General features: G+C 34.8%; 1 protein-coding gene across 2 annotated transcripts in view; it reads left to right on the plus strand.

The window, feature by feature from the left end:
* Nucleotides 1-26,839, plus strand: part of PCSK1 (proprotein convertase subtilisin/kexin type 1) — a 64,978-nt gene that overhangs the window by 31,619 nt on the left and 6,520 nt on the right. The window contains exons 1-9 of one of the 2 annotated variants that reach the window (XM_074282032.1): nt 218-359; nt 2,968-3,044; nt 7,386-7,474; nt 11,237-11,409; nt 13,176-13,388; nt 16,240-16,340; nt 21,382-21,615; nt 22,081-22,238; nt 23,799-23,932. In XM_074282032.1, the coding sequence (XP_074138133.1) occupies nt 225-359; nt 2,968-3,044; nt 7,386-7,474; nt 11,237-11,409; nt 13,176-13,388; nt 16,240-16,340; nt 21,382-21,615; nt 22,081-22,238; nt 23,799-23,932 (1,314 nt within the window). In that variant the 5' untranslated portion in view covers nt 218-224. Of the gene's footprint in view, nt 1-217; nt 360-2,967; nt 3,045-7,385; nt 7,475-11,236; nt 11,410-13,175; nt 13,389-16,239; nt 16,341-21,381; nt 21,616-22,080; nt 22,239-23,798; nt 23,933-26,839 lie in introns of those variants that run through there. The other variant, XM_074282033.1, reaches the window with a different exon arrangement.

Consider the following 26,839-nt stretch of genomic DNA (forward strand, 5'->3'; position numbering starts at 1 on the left):
AAAGTGTACCACCCTGATGATTCACTCTTCAAGACCTACCCCCAACTTTGGATTTTTTAACCTAATTACCTTCTATTAAGTTGCCCAAACATCCAAGAATGACACCAGGGAGAGCAAATACAAATTTTCAGGCTGAGGCTCAAGTTGGGTTCCCAACTGCAGAGAGGAAAGCCTATATATCTGTCAATAACTTTTGTATTTTTTTTTCCTAGCAAGATACCAGGATGACCCCAGTCTTGCCCAAGCTGGACCTCCATGTGATCCCAGTTTGGCAAAAAGGAATAACAGGGAAAGGAGTCGTTATCACTGTCCTGGACGATGGCCTGGAGTGGAATCACACTGACATTTATGCAAACTATGTGAGTTTGGGCTTTCACACTCTGCCAGTGTTCAAGACTTGGTGGACAGCTCCCTGCTCTGCTGCACACACATGAAAGCAACTGAGCATTTATTTCCTCAGGCAGGAGCCTGTTCTGCCTGGTGTGGGTCACATGATCCAGAGTCAGCTCTCTTGTTCCTTTCCCTCACTCTTCTGCCAATTTATCATAAATCTGCTTTGTGTCACTGGGAGTTGAATAGAATTAATCTCCCAGGAATAACCTCCCAATGGATGTGGGTGGGCATCAGACCTTGGGCATATTCCCTTGTCTTAGAGATAAGGTGAATTATTAAAAATCTTTCAGACCTTCTCTGAGTAAAAAAAAAAAAGGCAACCAAACAAAAATCCACTTTTTAGAATTCACTGTTGCATGTCTCCAAAAATATGTGTTTTCATCATGGCCTCATATCATTTACTGTCAGTCTTCCTAGTGCTCATATCCAAAGCAGGAGTGCTATAGTGAGGGAGAGAAATGCGGAGTGGCCAGCATCAATCAAGAAAAAGGCATTTATTAAGTGCTTATGATATGCAGACCCTCTTCTAAGCACTATGGACACAAAGGAAAAAAATAATCTTTGCCCTTGAGGGACTTACATGCAATCCTATGAGAACCTATGAATGTTTACAAAATATTTACTGTATAAATACAAGATAATTCAGGGGCTAAAGGGAAAGGGTCTTTTAGGTCTCAATTAGTGCAAATAATGAATCCCCTAGTATTTACATTATTCGAATTCTCATTGAATATTCCCATTGAGCTAGAACTATTCATCACATTTAATATAATTATAACTGGTAATAAATAGTGTTGGAGGAAGCTAAGGAACAGGAACTATGAATAAAATCTGGAAAGGAACATACACATTTTTGGTGGGGGGTGGAAAATGGCTAATATGGGAATTTTTTGGCTTGACTGGATATTTATCTTCTAAAAATAATTTTTTAAAAAATAGGGGAGGTGGGAGAGAGAAAAATGGATTTTTATCCATTAAAAAAGAAAATTAAATTGGAAAAAAAGAAGTTGGGGACAACAAAGAATTCCCAAGAAATGGAGGTGGGTATGACCCCTCAGTTCAGCCCTTGTTTGTGAGAATGCTCTGCCCACCTACAATCTACAAAATACTTTTTTTTGTCCTGGATCAGGAGACTTCAGTTACATGTTTTAGCCCATGTTCAAACCACAGTGACAGGCTCAGTGGGGAATTAAATTGGGTTAGATGGTAAGAAAAGATCCTGGGTGAAAGAATACAAAGCAGTCTAAGCAGTTTCTAGGAAAAGTCTAATATTTCTTCTCCCCCAGCCTCTCAATTCTAAAAGTGATTCTTGAGGTTATATCCACCTTAAAAACCCTAATGCTGTGGGGACAGATAGAACTACATAACCAAAAAGTCAGAGAACTGGGCTCCAGTGGACATAGTTTCTAGTCCCAGAATCTGCCACTGACTAGCTATGTAATTTAGCCATTTGGGACCTCAGTTACATCAACTATAAAGTTAAGGGATTTATCTAGAAAATAATGTAAATGGGCCTTTCCTGCATACTATGAACACTTAATAGCTTTGCTGTTCACCAATCTTGCAATAAACAATTTGCCATTTGCGTCAGAAGAGTTTTGTTGTTAAATTGGGGTTAATCTGGGTGCTGGAACAGGTGTATATATGTGTTAAGAGGATAGAGAATAATAAGGTCTAGGAAAAATTTAGTTACCAGTGATGTTCAATAAGTGAAACCCAGTGGTCATACAGGAAACACACGCAGGAAACATAAAGATATAAGCAGCACTGCTTGATTCTCTGCTTGGTCACAAAGCCTGTTATTGCTTTACTTTCTGCAGTTGCATTAACTGTATTGAATCACCCTTCCCTAAATAGTTAAAATACTAGTGATTGGTTTCAAAACTTTGTGAATTGCATAAAAATATTCTTAAATCATATGATGAATTGTCAATATGAGGAATACTTTTGAGTGTAAATTCAAAATTATATAGGAAAATCTCTAGGCATTATTTTGATGCATAATTTACATTTATATCACACTTAGTTATGGAACACTTCTGCATACCTTGTTTTATTTGAACCTTGAAATAATCTTATAAACTAAGTAGTGACTATATTATAATCTCCATTTTATAGACAAAGAAAATAATACTCAATAGAAATTGTGACTTGCCCAAAGTCACAGAGTAATGCTGCTGAGCCTCAGGCCCAAGGTTTTTGAGTAAAGTAGCCTAAAAGGAGGTAATAAACATAAAGTTTTTTGCACACCTAAAATATTGCATAAGTGGTATTATTATTACATCGTTCTCATTTCCATTATTATTGTTATTATTATTAATGCTGCCACCTTTTCCATGACTTCAGTACTCTAGCATTAAGACCCAAGAGAAGGGATATTTAAGCAGACTGCTCTTTTACTAATTAAGCTGTATTTAGCAAAACCATGTCTGAGGTTCATTTAGGTGGCTAAAAGAAGCAAGATGTAGGATTGCAGATTGGGTTACTGACATACATTCCCGAGAACCATGTAACAGGGGAAGGTGGGTTGTCTTTGACCAGTCACACTGAAAGGCTGATTTGCTGTTTCTGTAGGATCCAGAGGCCAGTTATGACTTTAATGACAATGACCGTGATCCATTTCCCAGATATGATCCTACAAATGAAAACAAGTGAGTAAATGTCCATACTTAGAAAAATGCATTTAAATGTTTCCAGCTTATTTGAGCAAAATGACTATAAATGGCACATGCTTTTCTGCACTCTGAATACTCAGAATGCAGAGTGCTTCACCATTTAACTGTAGAACTATTTGTCCCCACCTTCAATGTCACAGTTGGGGGTTTGTGTTGTTGGTTTGGGTTTGTCTTTTTTAAAGAAACCAAAGTACCTTCTATTTTTGTACCTGTTGTTGGAAATGGGAATTTATTGAGTTTCCTGATAAAATTAAGCATTTCATTTATTTTATAAAGCTGTAGAATTAAGAGATAAAGGAGAAACTGAACTAAACCACCTTCATTTTCCTCTCCTCCCCCATCCTTCCTTCTTCACTATTTAGCAAGACTACTTAAAACTCAGGAAAGCATCTATTTTTTAGGTGGGAGAGGAGCAAAGCTAAAATTTCACAAGAGGTGAAGGGAAGTAGTACAATTTATGGGGCAGATTTCATGTTCTGGGGTCTGCCAATATTGTAGGAAGAACAATAAAACAAATAATCTTATACAGTCATGGACTCATAAGAAACATCTCTATGTCTTAAAGCATTACTTAAAGCTCAGGGACTAGATAGTATGGTAGATAGTTGGAGCGGGGAGATCCTGAGTTCAAGTGCAGTCTGAGATGCTTAATAGCTGTATGACTCTGGGCAAATCATTTAACCTTCCTCAAATCCAATTTCTTTTTCTGTAAAAGCAAAAAACAAAAACAAAAACAAAAACTGTGATTATAGTGAGGATAAAAATGAGAAAATATTTATACAGCACTTTGCAAACTTTAAAGTGCTATATAAATGGTAGCTAGTTTTAAATGGCCTTGATATCCTGACTTTGTTATAATTTAGCTGTATGATATTAGATAAATTTCTTAATTTCCTCATGTTTTAATTTCTTTATCTAAAAAGCAGAAACAATATCCCCTGTCACACCTTCCTAAAAATAGTGTTGTGTATGGAAGCTTGGATCCTTCTATTGTCACAAATGGTTGATGATTTTCTTGGAGGAACAGAGAAGAGGAAAACCTTCTTTTACTTCCCCCCATTTTTCTTGATTCAAATAATAATAATAGCCAGCATTTATGTGATAATTTTATATTTGCAAAGTGTTTTAAATTTGTTATATCATTTTATCCTCATAATAACTCTCAAAAGTTTTTTACTGATGAGAAAACTGAGTCTTAGAAAATTTAATTGACTTATCCAGGGTCACACAACTAGTGAGTGCTTAAGTCAGAATTCAAATTAAGATCTTCCTGTTTCTAGGTACTCTGCTCTTATTCACTATCCATCAAGCTATATTTGAATGAGATTAGGAAGGGACATGGAGAATTGTTCCCAATCAATGCTCCCAATGGTAGCCAGCCTGAAGAATGTATTATCAACTCATGTATGAAAATGTTGCCTATACTAAACCTATGGCTTTACTCCGGGTGAAACTCCGAGGTCTCTAAGATTGGGAAATACTTGGGTAGACTGATGCTCTACAGCCCATTAGCAGAATAGAGCTTAGAGCTACTACTTTTTTGTGCATAAATATGCCCACATCTGTATATATTCAATAATACTTCTTCCCTAGGCCTTTACAGGGGCCCAGTACTTAACTCTGCTTTAGGAATGTCACCAGATGAACAGGTCAACTTCTATGGAAATCCTTATCCAATGAGAAAGCTGCATGTGCTATAAACCACAGGATATGAGTTTCTACAGTTCAGATCAATAATATGTTTAGAGGAGAAATAACAGACTCCAAAAGTTGTAGAGAAAATCCACTAAACCAATTAGGGTACAGCTGTTTAAAAATGACACCATGAGCAGCAATCATTGCAATTTTTCTTTGTCATACAAAATGATAGCATCCCTGTCATTAATCACTTGGCATTATAGAATCAAGCCATCTGAATAGCATGTTGTCAGAGGATAAATGGCTCTGCTTTTGAGAATAAATGTCTCCATTTTGTCTTGACATTTATAGCAATAGGGAATCATCCTCTAATTCCAATGGCATTATCTCTCAAATCTATCTGTAGCATTGAAATTCTCTATTAATGAATAAAAGAAATTAATGAGCAGCATTTGAATCTGACACTGTGAGCCAAACTGCATTAAATAACAAAATTTTTGGAGTACAGAAACCTTGTCATTAAATTGAACCTTTCAGTACCAATTATATGGAACACTCAAATGAGTGATATGACCAAAGTATTTTCGCTAACATTATAGTCTTCTTTAAAATGAAATGCTGTCTCGCATAATAATCCTTCTTGAAGTCAACCAGTCCTTGTCATCATTTGAAAAAATTCACGTCCTTTCCCCTTGAATATATACCTTAAAAATAAAAGAAAGATGCTCACATTCTTTCCCCTGGATTAGACTCAAGGGATGTAGGAGGAAGAAATTGTGCTGAAGCTATATTGGTAGCCCACCCCTTCCCCAATGCTGTGCACAGTGGGAAAATGTAAAAGAACAGAGATTTGAGAGTAATTTAATAAGCACCTACTATATGCCAGGCACTGTACTAAACACTGAGCATCACCTTGTGTTACTTATGAGACAGATATTGGAGAAAATTCCTGAGGCAGAAATAATGGGGAAAAAAGAGGGAAGATATCTCTGAGGAAAGGGCATGTTGTTGGTCTGGTTGTTCACCCTAAAATTGGATTTACTCCTGGTGAGACTGAATTCTTCTGGGTAGAGTGATGCTTTACAGAGTTATCTTGCCTTTTAGAAGAGGGGCTCTTTAAATGACAATGAATTGACTTGAGAAAAGAAAAACTCTATAAGCAAGGAGAAAAAAGCTCATCTCTGGCATATTCCCTACAACACTGGAGAAAACTGATGGTATGATTATCCGCTCTGACTTAGAAAGGGAGCTGACCATATGCTGTATGCTGAAGGGTACACATAACCAGACTGCTAGTGTTATAACTCCCAGAAGGAGCCACTAAATATAATGTCTCTAAACACATTTCACCATTAAAGTATTTGCTGGCCAGAACCAACCTGAGGCAAAATGGTAAAGTAAGCGATAATTAATTTCAATGTCTTTCTCCTCCCTTTTGTGAGTTATTTTATCCTCTATCAGCGTTTCCCTTTTTTGCTCACCTTGGGTCCCTCATAACCATCATGCTACCCCAGGGCTTCATTGATCACATCTGATACACTTATCTTCATTAAAATATTAGTGAATGAATATGTTATCTCTTAAAAGAGATATTTATAAGGGAAATTTATACTTTTCAAGATTATGCCAGAGTAGGGCAATGTTTAACACAATGGAATACAGCTCTAATAAGAATCTCAAATGCTAAGATCATATATAAGTGGAAATTCTTTTTTTGGAAAGGGAACCTTTCTTAAACTCCCTAAATTATGCTATGCAAATAAGTGTCTGACCTGACTGCTCGAAAGGCCAATTTCTTATTGGGTTTCTGATTCCATGTGGAATAATTCTGGGACAAAAGGGCCCACAACCAATTTTTCAGTAATTTGTTGATATTATGTTTAGCATTCCAAACTCCAGGTGCCTTGCTATTTTCCACCAGCACCAAAAAAAACACTGGGAATCCTAATCTGACCTATGATGAGGATGGTAAGGGGAAAAAAGAGATTTTGGGGAGTGATGGGCATTTTGGTTAGATGTGTTCAGAGTTCACCTTTCCCAGAAAGGCAAGACTGGGAGTCAGAGTATGGCTCCTTCTAATGACAGAAGACCAGGTTCTAAATTTCTGCAGTGTTTATTTGAAGATAATCATTTAACTTTTCTCAGTTTTTTCTTCTATAAAGTAGGGATAATAAATGATAAAATGGCAACTCCAAGATAAGGTAGATAATATAAGTCAGAGAGACATATTCAAAATCTTTCTTAAACTTACTTAGTTGTATGACTGAGTAAATCCTCTAATATCTCCCAACTCACTTTCCTCATTTGCCAAATGAAGATAATAATAGTACCCACCTCACAAAGTTGTTGTGAGATTACATATGTAAAGCATTTTGTAAACCATAAGGAAATATATAAATACTAGCTATTGTTTTTTGATCTACCTGCCTCATAGGGTTGTAATGAGGAAAGTGCTTTATAAAGTATTACTTAAGGATGAGTTGTTATTATTGTTATTAACAAAGAGTAAAAACATTTATTTCAAGCCAAATTTTTTATAGAAAGGTAGAAGAGTGTCTCATCTACCTTGGTGTTGAAAGCTTGACAAGAGGCAAGATTAACATTTCACGGTCAGTCTTTCTCTTGACATGTGGGGAAAAGCAATGCATTTTTCTTTTATTTATGCTTTTATATTTCCAGGCATGGAACCAGGTGTGCTGGAGAAATTGCCATGCAAGCCAATAATCAGAAATGTGGTGTTGGGGTGGCCTACAATTCCAGAGTTGGAGGTAAATAAACTAGAGATTGTTCTAAATCAGGGTAATGGACACATGTAAAGGTTGCCCCTGTTGCTGTTGACAAAGTCCTCCTAAAAGGACCCACATAACCCTTAGCTTCAGAATCTAATTATGGTTCGTAGCTGAATAAAGGGATATACTCTTAAACAAAAGAGTGCATGACTTTAACACTTACATCCTAAAAAAATGAATGGAAATGTTGAACACATTCTGAGCCAGATGTAGCTTTCCATCTGTTCTGTTTGAGGAAGGTTTATTGTGTAGAGCTTAAAATGTGACAGTTGAAGCTACCAAAGTTTCTCTGCCTCTTGTTCTACTATATAATCTTTATTTCACTGACAGATGACATCATATAACTATATGTGTATATATTGTGTGAGTGTGTAAATGTATATATATATATATGTATGTGTGTATATATATATATATTCACATAAACACATACATGCATGCATGTAGATATTTTGCAATGAAGCTGTCTTTGAGGAAAAAAAATTCAAATATCTACTCTGCTCTGAGTCTCTGAAATGTCTATAATTAAAGCACTGGTTAGAAGTTTCTATGGTTCTCAGAGACACTCTAGAAGAACAAAGCACCCAGATCCTTCCTTTATTTTGCATTTTTCACAATTTCTTTTCTGACAATGAGAACTAAGTTGATATTCAACTCTCCTTTGTTTTCTTAAGTTTTTCTCTTAATCTCTTCTCTTTATGGGACACATAGAATTATCACAAATGTTTCCCCTCTCCATCCCATTCCCAGCTTTTAATTTCTTATGCTGTAAATACTTGGTGTTCTTTTCTAACATCTTTATCACAAAAATTATCAATTATGATAACATACTATAGTAACAATAATTAGGTTTGCAAAATGCTTATAATCACCATATGGTAAAGGTACTATGGTTATTCCTATTTTATAGATTAAGAAATTGAGGCTAATAAAATTCCATGGCTTGTTAAGATTCACATATCTAGTGTCTGAGGTAGAATTTGAACTCAGGTCTTCCTGACTATTTAGCTCTCTCATTCTAAAATGTCTCAGTGTAGCACAAATTCAATTATCTCACATTTTGCTGAAGAAGAAATGGACTCAAAAGTTGCCCTCAGATAATAGCAGATTATCTTTTATCTGGTTTCTCTGAACCAGGACCAGAAAAATTAGCCTTCTATTCCCATTTGGACATCTTTTCCCCTACATTACATTGTCTCATTTCCCAAGGAATTATTATAGTTTAGAATGCATCATATAACATTAATAATATATTCAAATTGTTTCATTTTGTAGCATATTAAATAATACCATAGGAACTCTAGGATTTATTTTCTATTAGACTTTGGAGTTGATGTTTGAATAACAGCATTATCAACATGAAGCTAAGAAAAGTCAGAGAGATATTTATATATTTACAAATTGCTTTCGCGTTCTTGGTTGATAAATTCATGAGGCTGATGATGTTGTCTGTTGGTAAAGACAAAAAAACCTATTGTTCCTGTCTTTCCCACAACTAAAGGATATTTTTTGCCTTTCAGGAACATAAATAAAATTTATGGCAATAATTTAATTCTTCCTTGGAAATGTCCTTTACCATACACATTAAAAAATGGCTTTGGGTTTTTTCTTAAGTCAATTCTTAGAAACAAGTTTATCTTCCCATGCTTTAATTATTGTGTTGAATTAATTTTTTCATTCCTGTTTAACAGGGTTTCTAAATGGGGTCAGGGTGTTAACTATTGGCCCCTTCTTGCAAGGGCTATCAGATAAACTTCATTAATCCATTCATACTTTAATGGGCAGCTGTTTGGGATAGATAATAGAATGTTGGATTTGGAAGAAGAGCTGGGTTCAAGCCCTGCCTCAGAAATTTACTAACTGTGATCCCAAGCAAGTCTCTTAAATCTCTCAGATTTCAATTCTTCATCAGTAAAATGTGGATAATAATAGCACCTACTTCACAGAGATTTTGTAAAAATCAAATGAAATAACATATATCAAATACTTTCCCAATATTAAGTCATTGTATAAATGTTGGCTATTATTTTTTGAGCCCCTATTAAAGTAGAACAAACAAATATAATGTGTTTTTCTCTCCATGTTTTTAACAAATTTAGCAAGTGTCAGTGCCATATAACAGCAGGGGGCTGGATTTGATGACTGAAGAGCTCTTTCTGACATCGACTAGTTGTGTGACCCTAGCCAAGTCAATGAACCCCTATAAGCCTCAGTTTTCTTCTCTGTAAAATAAGATAATAATATCCATAGGATTCATCTCACAAGGTTGCTATGAAAATTGAGTGAGGTCATGTATATTTAGTATTATGTGAATTTCATTTATAAATGACTAGAGCTACTCAAAAGTTACCTGGGCCAACTTGAAAGAACTTTTTTCTCATTTTGTAGAGAGGATTCTTTGTTATATATTCAGTCAATCAAATCCCTTTAAATGTGAAATTGGATGCTTCTCTGATTACTCTATAACTCTTTCCCTCATATCCCAGCTCTTGGAATGCTACTACATTTTAATCTACTCTCTTATTACTCTACTGGCCTTCTTTGTGACTTTGAAAACCAAAAAATTCTTCCTTGGCCATTATTTCCCCAAATGCATTGTCCCCTCTATTAGGATGTAAGTTTCATGAGGACAAATTGTTGAGTGATCTCATTTGGAATTTTCTTGGCAAAGATATTGGAATGGTTTGTCATTTCCTTCTCCAGCTCATTTTTACAGATGAGAAAACTGCTTGTCATTGACTGTGATATATTTTATTGAAAGGTTACTGTGAGAATCAAGTAAAATCATGTCTGTAAATGTCATTTATTAGTAACATTATTTATAATTAATTAATAATTTACTCAAATGATAGAAGTATTGAACCACATTGAAATCAAGGTCTTTTGACTTGAAGGTCATGGTCAAGAACTTCTTGAAGCTTCTTAATCTTTTTGGTTAACACTCAGGTGAAGCCTATGAATCTCCTCTCAGTGACTCAATAAACATAAATAAACATTTATTACATGCTAGAAACTGTGATAAGATCTGGGAATACAAAGAAGGGCAAAGGATAGTTATTACTCTAAAGGAACTTGGTCTAATGGGGAGACAATATATAAATAATCATGTATTTTAAAAACTACATACAGGATAAAGAAGACACTCAAATTAAGAGAAATTGGGAAAGTCTTCCTGTAAAAATTAAATTTTAATGGGAACTTGCAAGAATCCAGGGAAACTGAAAGACAGAAAAAAGGAGAGAGAGCAATCTAGGCATGAGGGCCAACCAGAGAAAATGCCTAGAATTGGGAAATAGACTGAGCAGCAATAATGAGGCTAGTGTCACTGGATTGTCTAGTATGTCAGGAAATGCTGCAAAGTGTAAGAAGAGGGGAAAGTTTGAGGGAGATGAAGATTATAAAGGGCTCTGAACATCAAACAGAGGATTACATATTTGATATTAAAAGTGATAAGGAGCCACTGGAGTTTATTGACTGGGTATGTGGAGGTTGTATGTCACAGTTAGGCTACTGTGCTTTAGGAAGTTCACTTTGACAGCTAAGGATGATTTTTAAAGCATGAAATAAAATATATAGTCTTACCAAGGAAAACAATTGTATTCTCGTGAAGTTATGTGTATATATATGCATATATACACATATGTGTATATATGTATTATATTATTTATTTAAAGATAAACTTCAGGTTACAAATTTCTACATTCCTGCTTCTCATTGACTGCGATATCTTTTGTTGTTCAGGCATTAGAATGTTGGATGGCATTGTGACTGATGCCATCGAAGCCAGTTCCATTGGATTCAATCCCAACCATGTGGATATTTACAGCGCAAGCTGGGGCCCAAATGATGATGGGAAAACAGTTGAAGGCCCTGGCAGGTTAGCCCAGAAAGCTTTTGAATATGGCATCAAACAGGTGAGATATTTAAAAGAAATACAGCTGAAATCAAGTATGATTGTATGGAAAAAACAGATGAAAATATTTCATTTCTACAATTAGAGGAGTGTAGCCTTTTCTTGCTTTCCAAAAGATCTTTGCCATTTTTAATGTCTTTTCAAAGCTAGATTATTCTTCAGAGGAGTGGAAGTAATAGTGTTAAGTGAGCTTTATTAGCCTGGCCCTGACTTTCATCCTTTGCATAAGTTCCAGCATGGTATCACAACAAAAAATTCTATGCTTATATGCAGTATATAACTTATTTTTAAACTTATTTTAAGGTAGTTAAATTATGATATTAACTAAAAAACACTGGCTTAACTCATATATATATATATATATGCATATATACGTTTGTACTTACTCATGTAATTTATTAAGGATCTTTTACTTATGGTAAATCAAGCTATGAAACCCATTTACTACATATAGTGTTAGAGTTGCCTGAGGCTTGGAGAGGTTGTGACTTGCTCATAGTTGCTCTGCTACTAGTAAATGCCATAGGCAGGGGTTAAACATGGCTTTGTCTGACTCCAAGTAACATGCTCTATCCACCATGTCCTGTTGCATATTCATATAATACATAGTTATAATGGGATGCTGGAGATAAATGACCCCTAGTGGGCAGTAATCCCCAGCCCTCCCCTCCTTAATCCTTCAGATTGCTGTCCAGGTCCTGTTACATGTGGTAAAAATAAGCTTTTGAAAAACATATATTGAATTCAATATATTGAATCTGATCTCTAATTGGGACCAAACATTTCCTTCTTTTAAAAATTATCCTGTTCCTCTAGACATTTCTCATCTTATTTGATCAGATATCCTTTAGTTACTGGGTTCAGTGAATAGTAACCAGGATTCCTCTATACATTCATTTAATTTATTGGGCATCTGCAACGTGTAAGATATTAGCCATTGACTAGGGTGATGATGGGTTGGGGGAGGCATGCTATTTTTAAATACATAGTCATTTTTCCAAAACCCTTATGCTTGGTTTGCATCTGATCACTTGTGTTTATTATAATATCTCTCCAGCATATGCCAAGCCCACAGACTTTATATTATAAAGTTAAAAGGGAGATATCTGGAACACAAGCTAAGAAAGAATGCTATTGTCAAATATAGCCCTAGCAAAAGCCACTTTTACTCCAGCTGGAATGCATCACTGAATAATGGCTGATTTAGTCTTTGCTGATTGACTGATAGAATAAGAGGTTCAAGCTGAAGAAAGGCAGAGGAAGTTCAGTGATCTAAATATATCACAACTAGTATTACAAAGTATGGGGGGGGGAATAGGAGAGAGCATAGCATGGAAGGTGAGTTCTTCTATCTATTTACATAAAGAAAGAAAATTAAGATTATTATACATCACACCAAAAGGAGGGACAGAGAAGCCTGAAATAATCGGCCTTAGGTAAAATTTTCAGTATTACCAAATATGGGAAAAGTATAAGTGACAAGAGTTTTCATATTTATTCAGAAGGCTTTGAGTTGAGGAACAGCTATAAATCATGTACATTTTGAATTTTCTGTACATTTAGATAGAAAGATTTCAGTATTACGTGTATCATGTATGGGAAAAGAGTAAGTGACCAGAGGTTTTCATGTTCATTTCAGAAAGATTTGAGTTGAGGAACAGATATAAATTGTGTACATTTTGAACTTTCTGTATGTTTAGTGAGGTTCTGAATAATTTTAAAGAGACTAGATCTGATTTAACTCTCTATTTCTGCCGTTGCCTACAGGGAAGACAGGGAAAAGGCTCCATCTTTGTGTGGGCATCCGGGAATGGTGGGCGTCAGGGGGATGACTGTGACTGTGATGGTTATACAGACAGCATTTACACCATTTCCATCAGCAGTGCCTCACAGCAAGGCCTGTCTCCCTGGTATGCTGAAAAGTGTTCATCTACACTGGCCACTGCCTACAGCAGTGGGGACTACACTGACCAGAGAATCGTAGGTGTTGTTTGTTTTTTTTTTCTTAAATCAGATTTACTCTACTACAACAGGGGGACGTAATTTGTGTATATAGCTAACAAAACAATTGCTTTTGAAAGGATTGATTTTCTTACATTTGCTGTCTCAGTGGGTGGAAATTCGTGCTTAGTCACTTGTAAAGATATTAAAATATGATTTTTTTCCCTCAAGGATAATCACATTTCTTCGTGGATGATTTTGCCTATCTATCCCAATTTTTTTTGGCTTGATAGTGAGAAGCTACCAAATATCATTGTAATAGGATGTCTGAAAAGTGTTATTGTGGTTACAATATTGAGGTTAAAATTGTGCTATCAGTGCTGAGGGGATGATCCTCAGAAGGGCTTAGACTTCAAATAATTGTATTAGTCTGGTGCTATCTTGTGAGGAAAAAAACACAACTGCAATAAATAAGGACTATGATTTTGGTGATTTGAGAGTTCTCTTCAACCATCCAGATCTTAGCACATCTCCTCCTATGCTCAGGGGAGACCCTGGGTCATTCATCTTTCATTTTCCACTCTCACAACATTCATTGAGTTATTTTAAAAATTACCAATTAAAGGTCTGCCTCATCCTAAGAAAGTGGCAAGCTGAAAGGAAAATGACTGAGTTCAACATTTTCCAGAGCTGACCCCTGCATCCAGATCAGTAGCCCAGGAAGTTTATGTTTCAGAGAGATCTTTTAGCTCACGTTTATTTATACTACAGGTAACCAGGATTCAATCTGTTTAGGGTGAGAGTTTTTAATCTTGGATCCACAAACCATTAAACACTCCATGGAGAGATTTCAGAGAGTCCATAAAACTTGGAGTTTTTATTTAAAATAGCTTTGCAATTATAGGTTAACATAATTGAATTTTTCCATAATGCTATATGTTTTATTTTGTGCATTTAAAAATGTTCTGAGAAAGAGTCCATAATACAAAAAGAAAGTTTAACAATTCCTGTTTTAGTGATTTATTGGATTCCTTTAAGGGAAAAATGTTGAAACATAATAAAGAAGTTTTGTGGCCAGAGCCTCTTTAATTAAAAATGCTGTAAACCCCACAATTAATTAATGACATAGAAAAAAATGACTGATTAGCTAAGATATATAGTATCATAATCTCTTAACACAATGTTATCCTTTTAAAAGCATTTGTGTTTATTTTAATTATTATGATAACTTTATCCTTGTGTATTTGGAATAATTACTCATAAAAAACTACTACAAACAGCTCAGTGATTATATCTTTCTAGGCAAAATCTCCAGCAGAGAACTATATATATTTATATCAAGGTGATAATTTAAGCAATGAAACTGCTCTCAACTGAAAAACATTTTGAACTCTCATCTTAAAAGTTTTTTGCACTCATTAATTTTGCAAACAGTGAAAAGCAATCTTTTGGATATAGACATTCAACAAAGGCAATATTCTCATGATCCTTGAATTTGAGCTATCAGACACTTTCCCCTCCCTTTTGCAAGTGAGCACAGCAGGTTAATATCTCCATGGATATTTAATAGTCTCCTCAAGCAGATGGGTTTGTCTATGTGTTTTTAGATATACAATTAGTCCTATTTCATACTCATTACTCTGCAAGAAAGCAGAAAGAAGCAGTTTGGGTCTAAAGAGCTCCCTGTTTAGATAAAACATACTGAGGACAAATACATATGATGGAAACCAAACTGTTCCAAGAAAATCAGCCTTGTCTAAATTATTCAAACCTGCTCCTTAGCTTTGTTATTTGGAGCCCTCTCCCAGCAACTTTTGTCATCAGCAGCTCTATTTCTGCAATCCTCAGAAGAGAACAGTTGCCTCCATTTTGGAAATTCAGCAAATCCAAGTGGGAGGTGATAATTGAACAAATCATTTTTTCACACCTCCTGCCTGCACAAAGAAATCTCCAGTGAAATAGGGAATTGTAGCACTGAAACCAAAGTAGTAGTCCCATTATTGGCTATACCAGACACCCACCCTTATCATCAGATATGGGAATCTTGGAGACAAATTAATGATGAAGGCTATTTGTTTGCTTCCACACACTCCTCCTCCTTAATGCTCATTCCCCTACCAAAAGAGAGACGGGGAGAGGAAGGAATGGGGAGGAAGAAGGAGGGGGGAAGAAAGGGGAAGAGGGAGAAAGGCATTCAAACAGAGAGACAGACACCTCACATAGAAACAACATTTTGGCAAGGAGGGGCAAAAAAGTTATCATTAATACAATTATGAATGCATTAATGTGGGAATCAAATTAAGTCCATGTGTATTTTCTGGGCACTTACGTTGTGCACTAAATAGATGACTGAACCCCTACTGAGTATATGAGTTCATATGATTAACATTATCAAAATGAGGTCAGTTTTAAACACAAATCAGAATGTTTCTATTAAAGACATAGTCAAATGTTAATCTGAAAAGAAGAGAACAATTTTTTGCAGCAAAGGGACTGCTAAATATACTAGCCAAACACAATGGATTTGATGATTAATGAGAGAGCATGATTCACAGTGGTTTTGAAACGTTCCTTTTTTATATGCAGTGTAACTCTAGGAATCTCAAGGGGGGAAAATAAAATATTTATAAGGGAAGGCAGGCAATTTATTTCCATATAAGCTACACCAATACCAATGTTACAAGTAAGGTGGTGGGAGAAGAAAGGGACCTGATATATATGGCAAATAACCCTATACTTGTTTGGGGGAGAGACAAGTAAGCAGGGGAGGGACAAATGAGTTACCTCACTGTAATCATTATTAATCTTTGCTTACAGTCAATCCCAAACTGTGAAATTTATAAAATCATTACATTTTCTCCCTCTGTCCTTCCCTTGTGTCACTGCCCAGACAAGTGCTGATCTTCATGATGATTGCACCGAGACCCATACTGGAACGTCAGCCTCTGCTCCTCTGGCTGCTGGGATCTTCGCTCTTGCCCTGGAAGCAAAGTAAGAAAGATACCAAAGACTTTGAATCACCTTTCCTGAAACTTTTTAAAAAGGGTATGTGCTGGAGAGGGAGGTAGAAATCAGGGAGCCTGCCTAGCTGGCACTCTATGGAGGGCTGGTTTTGTTTCTCCACTCGGGTTAATTTGTCTGCATTCCTTCATTCTGATGTTGGATTATGTCAGCAATTCTTTAAATGTGGAGCCCAGCTTTATAGCTGCACGTTTAGAAAGGCTGGCTGATGTTAAGATTATTTTTATCCTTCCTAGAAAGGAAGGTTGGCCTAGGGAAAACATTACAGAAATAATGAAACATCTCCCTTCCTCCTTTCCCCCACCCAATTGTTAGGTTATCTAGCATGTTCAGTGGATTTGCCATTTGATGATATCTGGTACTTGAACAGGGTTCCAGAACAGCCTAACTTATGGTGGGAGTAATTAAAACATTAACACCATGTGCATCTAACCATCTTCTTCATTGAACTAATACTAGACTCAGGTCAGTTTTGGAAACCCCAGATTTAGTTTAGGTCCAGGTTTTAGGTGTTTAGATTGTAACAGGGTGTTGAGTATGGCAGGGCAAAAAAATCTATGACCAATAATATAGTTTATGGCTCATCTCACAATAGTTTATATCAGGAGTAAAGAATGTCCAGTGTTCAGGTCACATAAGGCTTGCAAAATCATGTGCTAAGGTAACCTCAGACAACATTGAGCTGAAAGCTGGGTACAATAATCTCCTACTGCTTTGAGTTCTATAAGTTGATAATTTTGTAGGGTTCACAAATGATCTTATAAATATCCAAATGGCCTTTGACAGGAAAAAAAGGTTCCTCCCTCCACACACACACACACAATTATTTTATATTAGGTAAATCGTCAGGAACAAGAAAGTCAGGAAGTAAGGAGAAAACATAAATATTCTGGGTATAGTCAGGCAAAGACAATGTATATTGTCCTTTGTTTGTTTTCCTAAGGCAATTGGGGTTAAGTGACTTGCCCAGGGTCACACAGTTAGGGAGTGTTAAGTGTCTGAGGTCAGATTTGAACTCAGGTCCTCCTGAATTCAGGGATGGTGCTCTATCTACTTCACCACCTAGCTGTCCCCTATGTTGTTGCTTTTTTAATGGTGTCAGACAGGAAATGAAGTCCTAGTAGTCAGATCAGTGTCAGTATCTAAAGAACCAAACAAGCATGTTAGGAATAGAAAAGAAGCAAAGTCCCATACAAATAGGTACTTGTACATTAGTGGAAAATGGAGCTATAATGACAACACAACAATAATAATAGTAATAATAATAACTAGTATTTTATAGTGCTTTAATATTTGCAAAGCGCTTTTTAAATATTCTTTTCTTTCCCATCAAAATTTATTATCCCAATTTTACAGATAAGAAAATTGAGACTGAAAGTAACTTGGTGAAGGTCACACAGCTTAGAAAGTGTTTACAACTCAATTTGAAGTGAGGACAAAGATTAGTTGAGCTCTCCTTAGTCTTACATTTCTGGATATCTGAGGGAAAACTAGAGAAAAGTCCCATTATATGGCTAGAGCAATTACTGAGGAGGCTAGATTAGCATCTTAGCTTCTGGAATAAGTTCATATCAAGGAAGCAGCTCATTCCTCTCACTCACTATTAAAATAATAACTTATTGCCTTTACAGCAATCAGTAAGGACAAGGAGCCGGCTACGGGTATACAAAGTTCTGGCTACAACAGAAGATAATAATAGCTCTTTTGAGGAAAAAATACAGGATATTTGCTTAGTACAGTAGCTTGCATACAATAGGTATTTAATAAGTGCTTATCGTTTTTTAAAATTCCATAAACATTTATTAAGTGTCTATTTATTCTTTTTAACTTGGAAAGAGAGAGGCTGGAATGGGAAATTATTTTAGTACTATGAAACCAGTGAAGAAATATCATAAAACACTGGTAAAAATAAACCCTACTATTTTCACTGAGTACAAAAGAAGAAATATGCTTTAAATGCACTAAGAAGGAATTGAGCTAGTTATTGTGAAGAAAACCTTGACATCATGTGTTATGACATACTGAAACTTGTTGCCAAGGTTACAGAATGTCCATCCCTTAAAGATATTCAAAAGAAACAGAGATCATCTTTTTGAGGTCAGAAAAGAAGACTGCACTTAGCAGCTACCTCTGGCATTTCCCCCCACGTTACATTTATTCCCTTTCCAATTAGTAGTTCTAAATGCCTAATTCCATAATTGCTATTTTCTGTAAACATATCTTTGGCTGGCAATCCACCACTTTGTTAAAATAGGCTTTTTTCTAATTAAGTTAGTTTGGCTGCTTGGTAAGCAAAGAATTGTTGTCAGGAATCAGATGAAGAGCTAGCAAGATTTTTTTTTCATCTACAAAATGCAGTCTTTCAGATGGGAAATAGTAGAAAGGAATTCATCTTCTTAATTATGTTAGAATGCCATCCCCTTGAATATTTTCCAAAGATTAGATAAGAATAACCAAATGAGGAAACCATGGAACCTGCATATTAAGTAATGTCATTAAAAGAGAAATGTGACATGAATGGAAAAACCGTATCAGGCCAAACAGAATATTGAAGCTCTAATATGAAATTCCTCTTCTGGGAAATACATGGATATTCACGAAAAATCATTACATTAAATTTTCAGTATAAAAGTCCATTTGTGATGGATGTATAATAGTGTCTCATTTCAATGTCTTATCATGAGATGAAGGTAACCTTGGGATTTCAAAGTTTGGTTCAGGGGAATATAGGCCCTGGTAAGTTTACTGAGCTTTTCTCAGCTCCAGAGAGGAAATGTGTCATTTGGCTAAGGATCAGCATAGCTAAGATGAGAGAGATTCTTCTCTAGCAGGTTGGGTGCAGAGTGATAAATTTTTATTTTTATGTTTTTGTGGTTTCTTTTTAAAAATATTTTTACCATTACTTATTATCTTTCCTTCCCACTACTGTTTTCCCAACCCAGAACAGTTTTTAAAACGCTTATAATTAACGTGCATAGTCTAGCAAAACAATTCACCACATTGACTGGGTCCAAACATGCATGAATCATTTTGGATTCAGAGTCTAGGATGATGAATTTTTAAAGCATGGCAACTCACAAAGCTTGTGTCCTAAGGTTAGTTTCAGTCTATAAGCTAGATACACTGATGAAATCACAAATATTTGAAATATGGATGAAAAACTATGTGGTATAGTTTTTTCAACATTTATTTCAATTTGAATATTAAATTGTATATTTGAGTTTTAAAACCTTGCAAAATCCTTTCCACCTTGCCATCATCCTACACTTTAATCCCTTTTCCATATTCTGAGATATATTGGCTTTCATACTATTCTTTTTGCATGACATTCCATCTCTGTCTTCTGACTAGATGCCTTTTCTCTTACTGTCCTCAATGTCTGGAATGCCAGTCTCCAGGCTTCCCAGGTCTCCTTCAAGGCTTGGCTCAAATACCATCTTCTCTCATGTGTTCTACATAGGTGTTTACAAAATTGGGCAGGCACACTTCAGAGATAGAAAGGACCTTAGAGTTCATTTTTGCATGATATTTGTATTAAACAACTAGTAAAGAAATACCAATGAGAAAATAGTAGGATTTCCTCACTGGGGTAAGTGAGAGTCAAAAAAATAAAATTCTCCCTCCAAGGTAATGATAATAGTATAGTCCAGATTGGAAGCCAAGTCTTGTGCTCTGTCCAATAACACTCACTGTTTTCCAAACATCTGTCAAATTCAAATTTTCACAAATATTTCATGAAGTGGTTTCCTGTTGACATATCCTGTATGATTTCTGGTTTAATTGATTGTATGGATGTTTACACTCTTGCTATTAATCTATGAGACTAATTCTTCCTCATAGAGTCTCTGTTAACCCTATAATTGGCCATGCCCATTAACTCTGTCTGAACTGGTGCCCTGTCCTGGGAACAATGCTTTCCCTTTTCTTCAAGTCCCTAAACCGGCAACCACTTCTACTTAGGGAAGCCTTTTTTAAAAGTGCCAGTAACTCTTTGTTTTGAACAAAATAGTTGTACTTACCAAAAAGTACTTTATTGACTACACTGACTTTAATGAATTAAGACTTTTTGACACAGTGGATAAAATTCTGACCTAGAAAACAAGACAACCTGGGTTCCAGTGCTACCTTTAAAACACCTGGTACATGTGTAATGCTGCACACATCTCTAAGACTGTGAGTGGAGAAGGTGCTGACCTGCATTTGCAGAGGAAGTATCCTCACTAGGACTTCCCTATACTCAGTATGTTGGAGCCAGCTCACAGGAAAGCCGTTAAATTTCCAGTTAATACCTCCTAAATCAGAGCTTGATTTATTGCTTGTCTACACTTCAGAAAGTGATTAATATAATGTAAATAATGCAGTTTAAACTTAAAATTCTGTCATGGGCACATTTCCTTCCTGGAGAGCCAATTGTTAAATATTTACCAGCATATGTCTGCCTGTGCCAATTAAAAGGGCCAGTTACTATCCCTATCCCTGTGCAAAACCAAATAGGAATTTAAGCATTATAATATACAGTTGGTTCTTTATAGGCTTATAGATTTGAGTTCATAATATGCTTAAATAACTTATTGGTAAAGATCATTTTAAATTTTAAGATTTCACTGTTCATAATGTTATTTTTATCATGTCAATGCCATAACAGTGGATACAAAAATACTCATTAACAATAAGCATTAGCACAACTTTGGTTTATACCAGCTATGTTATTATTGATAATAGTAATAAAAGCTAGCTTTTTTTTTTAATGTTTTAAGGTTTTCCATAGGCTTAATATAAATCATCTCATTTGTTATTCACCACAACCCTGGGAAATAGGTGCTTTTATTGTCCTCATTTTACAGATGAGAAAAATGAGTCTGAGAAAGGTTAAAGGTCCTACCAAAGGATCACATAGCTTGTAAGTGTCTGAGGAAGAATTTTAACTCAGTGCTCAATTCTAGCACTCTATTCAGTTTATTTACAAAGAAGTCTTATTTCTAATATCTTAAAATTTTTCTTCCCCATGCAGCCCTCAGCTTACCTGGAGAGATATGCAACATTTGGTTGTATGGACCTCTGAATATGATCCCCTGGCCATCAATCCTGGTTGGAAGAAGAATGGAGCAGGATTGATGGTGAATAGTCGATTTGGATTTGGGTTACTTAATGCTAAGGCCCTGGTGGATTTAGCTGACCCCAAAACTTGGAGAGGTGTCCCTGAGAAAAAAGAATGCATTGTGAAAGACAACAACTTTGAACCCAAGTAAGACTTTCCTAGGTCTTTTATTCTGATTTCCATTTGTCATATTATTTGATTACAGCATCTGATGTCTAAAAGAACTTTCTCAAGTCTGAGTAAGTTAGTTTCCTTTCCATATCCCACTTCTATCTTTGTGCCATCTAGGGAAAAAGAGATTAACTATATCCTCTATGAGAAGCCAGAAAATTCCTAGGTGATTTAATGATTAAAGGACATATATTGCATAATATAAACTTAGAACTCCCTCTCTTTTTTATTGAAGAGGAATTCAGATCTTAAGAGGTGAAGTGACCTTCTGTGGTCATATAGTCAATTAAAAATAGAAGAGAGATTAGGACTTGAATCCAGAGCTCCTTAACCCCAGGGCAATACTCTAAATCTATTATTTTTAACAAATTGTTCTTGTATATAATTGTATATACTGAATTTAAATTAAAAACTTACTTATTTATAACTTAACTTTTTTAGAGCATTGAAAGCTGATGGAGTAGTTACTATTGAAATCCCTACAAAAGCCTGTGAAGGACAAGAAAATTCCATCAAGTCTTTGGAACATGTGCAATTTGAAGCAACAATTGAATACTCACGGAGAGGAGACCTTCATGTCACACTCACCTCTGCTGCTGGTATGGAGAAGAGATATTGTATTTTGTTTTTTCCCTTCTTACAAAATCATTTAAATACTTATTTAAATGTTCATAGAATTTCTTATGTTCAAATCTGTACCAAATTACCTTAAAACAAATTGAAATCTGTAAGTTATGTGCTATTTTTACTTTTCTCTAGAGACTGAGTTCTCATTGCTCATTTGGATAAGTGAAAAGTGAGCCTGTTGACTCAAATTTCTTTGGTTTATAAACTCATTACTCAAAAAGAATTCTAATACTTTGAAGGGGATTTTTTCAATTCCTGACATTGGGCTTGATGTAAAAAAAAAAAAAAAAAAAAAAAAACAACAACAAAAAAACAACAACCAAAAAAAATAACCCAGAGTTTCCATAAAATGAATAGAGCAGGCCTTCATGATCTTTGTTTTTGAATATTAAATGAGATGAAGGATGTAAAAGTTCTTAGCAGATTACAAGTCATTATTCTTAAGAGCTTTGAAATATGCCTCTTTGAAAATGAGGTCTTAGTAAATTATATTTCTCAGAATTCAGGCAGAATAATGATATACTGTCACTGATAAGATGTATCCTTGGACATATGCCCTTATGAAAAGGATTCATAATATGATCAGCTCAATGTTTGTAAAAGACTAATATCTGAGAAAATGTAGTGTCATAGAAAAAGTTCTGGGCCTAGAATCAGGAGGTACGTGGATTCACATCCTGACCCAGAAAGCTGTGTGACCATGGTCATGTCATTTTACCCAACTGAGTTTCAATTTCCTACTTATAAAATAAGAATATTAATAAGAATTCTGCTTATTTTACAGGGTTCTTCCAATAATCTAATGAGATAATGTATGTAAAGTATTTTGCATATCAAAAAGTGCTATATAAATGTCATCTCTTAAGGTTCTCATATTTCTTACAGCTTGCCACCTAGACCAGAGGTTACTCTGATGCTCACTAGCTCTTTTGATTCTGGCGATAACTGGTTGTTAATGGCTCTGGAAAGAAATTTGATTTAGTTATCTTTGCATTTCTGGCTCTGCCCCTAATTTGTTATATTTCTAATTAATTAATTAATTCATCTTTATTAAATTAATATATTTCTATTTGTATATTAAGTGGCTACTCTACAATTTAAATTTAATGATCTCTGAAAACTGTGAATTTTTTCTTTTCAAAGTGATAATATCTTTGAAAAGTACTTATGAACCTTGAATTTTTCTTTTGAATTTTGTTTAAATATAGCTCTCAGTTCTTTTAATTCAAATGAGCTTATATATCCTCCTTTCCTCATGAATGGCTATGTTCTAGCCTTGTACTGGATGGCTATGTTCTAGCCTTGTACTGGAAGGAGATTTTGATAATTTATTCTTACTTGAGCATAAATTTTTATTAACTAGATTTTATCAAATAATAAAAACCACTTATCTGAAGTAATTTCCCTTACTTCATCTACTAAAGTTAGTCAGTCAGTCATCAAATATTTGTTAAATGCTTACTATGTGATAATCACTGTACTACGAGATAGATTTGTGTGTGTGTTTTTGTTTTGTTTTTCTATCAACACAGGAACCAGTACTGTGCTATTGGCTGAAAGAGAGAGAGATTCATCACCCAATGGTTTTAAGAACTGGGACTTCATGTCTGTTCACACGTGGGGAGAGAATCCTGTAGGCACCTGGGCTTTACGAATTACTGATATGGTATGTAAGGTTATTTGTGGATGGGTGGGGTGGGGTAGGAAAGGTATGGAATTGAATTTATGGTGGATAAGCATAGTTATAGGAGCATGTAATAATAGGAGATATTAAATATTTGGAAATGTGAGTCAACATTAATCAGGGGATTAAAGGAACTTAACTGCTACTTAGTGGAAATAAAGTTTTTCCTTTCACATCAAGACTTTCCCCATCACAGTTTCAATATATGTCAGGTAGACATAAGAAATTAAATGGACGTTTCTGGGGACTTTTGCAGAAACCACAGAAATATAGAAAAAGTTCAGAAACCCCAAAATAGTATTTTATAATATTAACATATTTTATTTTTAACATCATAATAATTCAGATTTCTCTGGTATAAAAGGAGGGCCAAAAATTTTACATGGATTTTCCAAATTGTGGGACACTGTGCCTCTAACATCCATCTTGTGGAAGGAATAACTGTATAGTTCATGGAAAGTACACATTTGGATGTATGGATAATAGTAGAAAAAGAAGCCCAGGGACTAATATTTTGCTGGTAACAAGTATCTTGCTCCTCTTGGTAAAGAATGTGAATTACCCACTGACTACTTATTTAAATAGCCAAATGATCTGTCTATATTATTGCTCAAATTGTTTTTGCCATTAGGATATAGACATTACATTTAGTCTATGTAGGTACGCTAACATGATTTTGTGCAATATAAAGAAGTTAGTTCTATTGTGAGTAGTTTAATAGAAAGCTGTCCTGGCAGTCAGACAGAATCCTACTTTTGACATACTGACTGTGGAACCCAAGGCAAGGCATTTCAATGTTCTAGGCACTCTCTGAGATTATAATTGCAGAGCCACTGCTAGTGTACATCTGTAAAGGAAGTTTCCTCATTGAAGAAAATAACAGTATATTATAATATATATCAATGAAATTACAAGCTTGCATTGAGAAGAAAAAAATAAAGCTACATTGTGAATTTTCTAAATTATTTAATACTTCTGTACTTTCATGAAGCAAGGATTTTGTTTTCTTCTTCTCAGCCTAATACAAAATGATGTTCATGATATACAATTATAAGTAGAGAATAGATCAAAATGCCTGAAACAAAGAACCTTAAGGAATTCAAGATTCTTCTGCATAATCCTTCAAGCAATCAGTGTTATCTTTGCCTTTAAGATGGAATAGATTAAATTATTCAGTGTGTATAAGATTTGAGATATGAAATAGAAATATTTCACATTAAACTGAAAAAAAAGTGTTTCCTATGTATATTTCTCCCTCTGGAAAGATGGTTGTTAAACATTTACCAGCAAAATTCTAGAAACATGGTACTTTATACAGTAAGAAGGAAATAACTAGGCTCCAAAAGGGAATACTTGAGAATCAAATGTACCAGATTTTGATTTTTAAATAAAATAGTGTAATGGAAATAATTTAGAACATTTTTTCTTCCATCTATTAAAAACCAAAGTAAGGGGGCAGTTAGATGGCACAGTGGATAGAGTGGCAGCCCTGAAGTCGGAAAAACCTGAGTTCAAATCTTACCTCAGATACTTAATACTTCCTAGCTGTGTGAACCTGAGCAAGTACTTAACCCCAATTGCCTCAGGAAAAAAAAAAAAGAGGAACTGAAATAAAGGCAAACTTTTAGTTATTATCCTTTTTTTAATTCTTGAAAAATAGCTTGTCTTCCCCCATAAAGTATTTTAATGTTTCAACTTAAAAATGAAGTATCTCAGTCTTATGAAATCATGATTGGTCACTGTATCAATAAGATGATAATGAATTATGCTACCTCCTTGACAAAGTGCAAATTTATTTGATTAACTATGCATATTTGTTACAGTTTTTCTTTGTTCTTTTAAATTGGAGGGAATGGGAGAAAGGTAAAATAAAAACTTGTTAAAAGAAAATTTAAAAAAAGAAATTAAATATCTAAGTATCTTGATCTTTTGGATGTAACAAAAAAAGAATGAGTTCAAGAATTAGGGACTAGTTTAGAATGTGCTGCTTAATGGTTATGTGACCATTATTAATTTTGTACTTAGATTTCAGTACCTCTTAAACACCTTAAACAGATACATTGAACGGAACATTGAAGTGCCTTAACTTAGTTCCCAAAGTCAGTATGTCAAAGGATTCTTACTGACTGCCAGAACAGCTTTCAATTAAATTACACCTTACTAGTTACTCACAACAGAACCACTTCTCTGCATTACACAAAATCATTTTAGGATATTAAGATAGATTATATGTAATAAATATACTCTATCAGACTTTAAACAATCTTTGTATTATTATGATTATTAAAAATTTATTGAAAAAAAAATATATATATATATACATATATATATATATATATATATTTTTTTTTTTTTTTTGAGGCTGGGGTTAAGTGACTTGCCCAGGGTCACACAGCTAGGAAGTCTTAAGTGTCTGAGACCAGATTTGAACTCTGGTCTTCCTGAATTCAGGGCTGGTGCTCTATCCACTGTGCCACCTAGCTGCCCCTAGAAAAAATATTTTCTCAAATAAAAATAGTTTGCTATTTTCTTTTGTGCCTTTCATTTTATGTGATAGCAACATTTCCTTCTTTGGGAATATGCCTCTACTTTTGTGATCAGAAAGAAAATATGATCTTATTCTAGAAACTACAGCCAACTTTTTAACAAAATATCAATTCCACAAAATAAGGCTCACTTAAAGAGTTCAATTTTTTAATTGTCTAAGCAAATGGGGCAATACTTGACTCTAAAGACACTGCTATTACATCTAATTGAAAGGAGTCTAATGATTTCTTTCTTACTGCATAAAGTAACATGCTTCTAGGTTTGTACTAGTAAATGTTTAACAACTATTTTTCTAGAGGGAGAGATGTACACAGTACAATCTTTTCAGTTTAATCTGCATTA

Source organism: Sminthopsis crassicaudata, chromosome 1 (genome assembly GCF_048593235.1).
Source record: "Sminthopsis crassicaudata isolate SCR6 chromosome 1, ASM4859323v1, whole genome shotgun sequence".
NCBI lineage: Eukaryota > Metazoa > Chordata > Mammalia > Dasyuromorphia > Dasyuridae > Sminthopsis > Sminthopsis crassicaudata.